The 2,977-nt window shown below is 49.2% G+C and overlaps 1 protein-coding gene and 1 long non-coding RNA gene across 5 annotated transcripts in view; one reads left to right on the top strand and one right to left on the bottom strand.

The window, feature by feature from the left end:
• Nucleotides 1-589, bottom strand: part of LOC107195480 — an 11,456-nt gene extending 10,867 nt beyond the window's left edge. The window contains exon 1 of the long non-coding RNA XR_001516639.2: nt 459-589. This is a non-coding gene — a long non-coding RNA (uncharacterized LOC107195480). The remainder of the gene's footprint in view (nt 1-458) is intronic.
• NQO2 (N-ribosyldihydronicotinamide:quinone reductase 2) overlaps nt 1-2,977 on the top strand; it is a 24,015-nt gene that overhangs the window by 368 nt on the left and 20,670 nt on the right. The window contains exon 1 of one of the 4 annotated variants that reach the window (XM_015587255.2): nt 1-104. The exons of 1 other annotated variant lie outside the window; for it this stretch is intronic. Coding sequence is in view for 1 of the 3 variants with exons in the window: in XM_015587254.2 (XP_015442740.1) it covers nt 623-638 (16 nt within the window). In the remaining 2 variants the exon portion in view is untranslated. Of the gene's footprint in view, nt 105-340; nt 639-2,977 lie in introns of those variants that run through there. 2 more of the 4 variants (XM_015587254.2, XM_006909309.3) reach the window with 2 other exon arrangements.

The following is a 2,977-nucleotide window of genomic DNA, read 5'->3' as shown; positions in this document are numbered from 1 at the left end:
TCGACGAGCACCGCCGCGAGGCGGACGGTTCCGAGGCCGCCGGATAGCCCTCCACTCCCGAGGCGTTCCTCCCTCGCGTCTGCGCCCCGGGCCACGCTCGACAGGTACCGCCCCTCCACGACCCACCCACCCGCCGAGGCTCGATCTCTGGAGTCCGCATCCCACGGTCTCCGCCTCGCTGCACTCAGCAGGCGGAAACGCTCCTTGAGCCCAGCTCTCCACACGTGGGTAGGGTAGGAAGGACCAAGGCGGGACCCGGTTGGGGCCCAGTGAGTGAGACTGGGCCGGAGGAGCACAGGGCGGGGGCGGGGCCAGGAGCGGGGCTAGAGGGCGTGTCTGAGGAAGGAGCGGAGTGTCGCCTTGGAGGGGGTTAGGGGCGGAGTCACAGGGGCAGCCGGGGGAGGAGCTCCGTGCCTTGCGGCCAAGCGGCCCAGGGGCCAGTGCCCTGGGCAACTCACCTCACATCCCTGGCATCCCTGTGGCCCATGCGGCGCCGGCAGCTGTAGCGTGGCGCCTGCGTGGTGCTACGAGTGCGCGGTCCCCTGCAGCCGGAACCTGGCGCAGACGTCCAGAGTTTCCTTTCCCGAGGCGCAGGTCCGCGTCCTGCCGCGCCTTTCCTGGGATGTCCCTGGCAGCGGGTGAGTGTCTCCACTTGCCGGATGCCCAGGGCTTGGGAGGCACAGTTCCCGCAATGCTTCTCTCTCGCGGGGGCTGCAGGGCGGAAGAGGTCTCTGCCAGTTTTCACTTGCCAGCCAGAATGGAAGCACGTGATCCCCGTGGTTCTTCTACCGTGGGCCATTTGACCATTTTGAAATTAAGATTGTATTTACCGCTTCCTAAACCCTACCTCATGCTAGGCCCGGGTATAAGTGTTTAACAGAATTGTCCCATTTAATCTGCCCTTAACCGTGTTACAAATGAAACAAATCAGGAAATTTACTCATGAGAAAACTAGGAAATTTACAAATAAGGAAACAAGGCAGCCCAAGATTAGTTTGTAAAGGGACATAAAGGTTGCTCACCACACGCTGGGCCTTTGTCAGGCATATTGTGGTAGTCTATAACAGAAGCTTAAAAAATTAGTTTCTTTAACCTTTAATCTCTCTGAAAATATCAGCCAAAACCTACATGGAAAGGAAAATGTGTATTAAATAATAAATGCTTCTAGCAGTGCTATTGACTGTTCTGGGGAAAAAAAAATGGAAATAATTTAAGTGCCAGGAATAGAGAAACAGTCACAAATGGGTTTGCAGACAGTGGTGTAGCTACAGAGTGAAACGTTATCTAGTTGTTAGAATGACAGGCACAGAGCCTGTCCATTTCTTTGGAAAAGAGGCAAAGTGAAAACATAAAATAGCTTCTGGATGCTAATTAAGGTAAAATAGTGTACATCAAAAGTTTCAGAGCCCACATGGTTCCTTTTCCTATTAACCTGGGTAAGTGCATAATATCTAACAAGGGAGAAAAGATTACTGCTGTGAAGTGGGGTGCTAAGGAAGGTGAATGATGGGGAAGTGAAGAGCACTGGACAACAAGTGAAAAAAGCCTAGTTTGAATCTTTTATTTTGGACAAATAGCTTACTTCTTGAACCTCAGTTTCTTATTCTGTACAACTAGGAGAATTGTACATGGTGCAGAGTCACAAACTCAAATCCCTCACTGTCCAGGCATGCAGTGTAAATATGCAAACTGGGACAAGCAAAACAATAGAGACAAAACACATGGAGTTTAAGATGCTCCAATGGCTGTCCTGTTACGCTTCGAATAAAATCTTTGTCCTAGTCCTACAGACTTCACCCACCTCTGACGGCCCACCATCCACCACTCAACTCTTTTTTTTAATTATAGGTCAGTCAAACAGGTTTTCTTGAACACTCTAGGCCAGTTCCCACCTCCTGCCTTATACATGCTGTTCTCCCAGCTCTTTGCATGCCTGGATGCATGTCGTCATCTATCCCTGCTCAGAGATACCTTTATGGACCATTCTATACTAAAATGGCAAACACATCCCTGCTGTTTTATCTGCGAAAGTACTTTATTTTCTTATCACTATTAACATTGTCATTAGTACTTTATCTAGAATTCTGTGGTTGCTTTGTTTGCCTGCTTGTTTTGTCTGCCTTTCCCCCTCCAGTATAAAGTTCCATTCTCGTCTGTCCTGTTCACGACTATAGCTGCAGCACTTAGTGCAACACCTGGCCAGAGGCTGAGTCTTCCTACAAGCTGGGGACCCAGCTGACTGAATGCCTAGATTGGTTAAGAATTGTGTGCCACTCACTGCTAATAGTAGAGAGTCAACTCCAACAGCTTAAACACAGTTTAGAGTTTGATCTTGAAACCGGAGAGCAACCGAGACTGGGACTCGTGCTGCCTGCGTCGCTCAGCCAATAGACCGTCACAGGAGTTGGGATATTTAGAATAAGCGTTTATTGTCAGAGCACCAGTGATCTGAGAAGGCAGCAGGTTAACACCTTCAAAAACTGCCTTACCTTCTCAGTTTGGCTTAGGGTATTTAAAGGAAGATCTGGGCGTTATTCCAGGGGCTACATGATGGTTCCAGGGGGTCTATTGTGTTTCACAGAGCTGTTCTTCTGGCAATGTGGTTGTCTGGTGGCATTAGCAACCCAGGAACAAAGATGTGAGTAGTCTAGAAAGAATGCTAGACCAGAAGGATTGTGATCAGTAAGCATAAGGGCATTAGTCGTAAGTTTCAGGGCAGCTTTCTATGGCAGGGGACTTTCCAAGCTCTGGATCAAACCACCAGAGACAATCTATTGTTAAGCTATAGGGCAAGGAAAAATTAGGCCAGGGATACTGTGAGGCCTCTGGCAATCCAGAACCATCTCGCAGCTCCAAGAAAGCATCAGGAATCCAGATTTCTTTCATATTTTTGCTCTACCATAGCCTTGCCCCCAGGATAACAAGATGATTCACTGAACCCTAGCTATCATTCCACCAACCAGTGTCAAAGGTCAAA

Source organism: Pteropus alecto, unplaced genomic scaffold (assembly GCF_000325575.1).
Source record: "Pteropus alecto unplaced genomic scaffold, ASM32557v1 scaffold121, whole genome shotgun sequence".
Taxonomy (NCBI): Eukaryota; Metazoa; Chordata; class Mammalia; order Chiroptera; family Pteropodidae; genus Pteropus; species Pteropus alecto.
The sequence above is the reverse complement of the archived record's forward strand: the minus strand, read 5'-3'. Positions and strand labels throughout refer to the sequence as shown.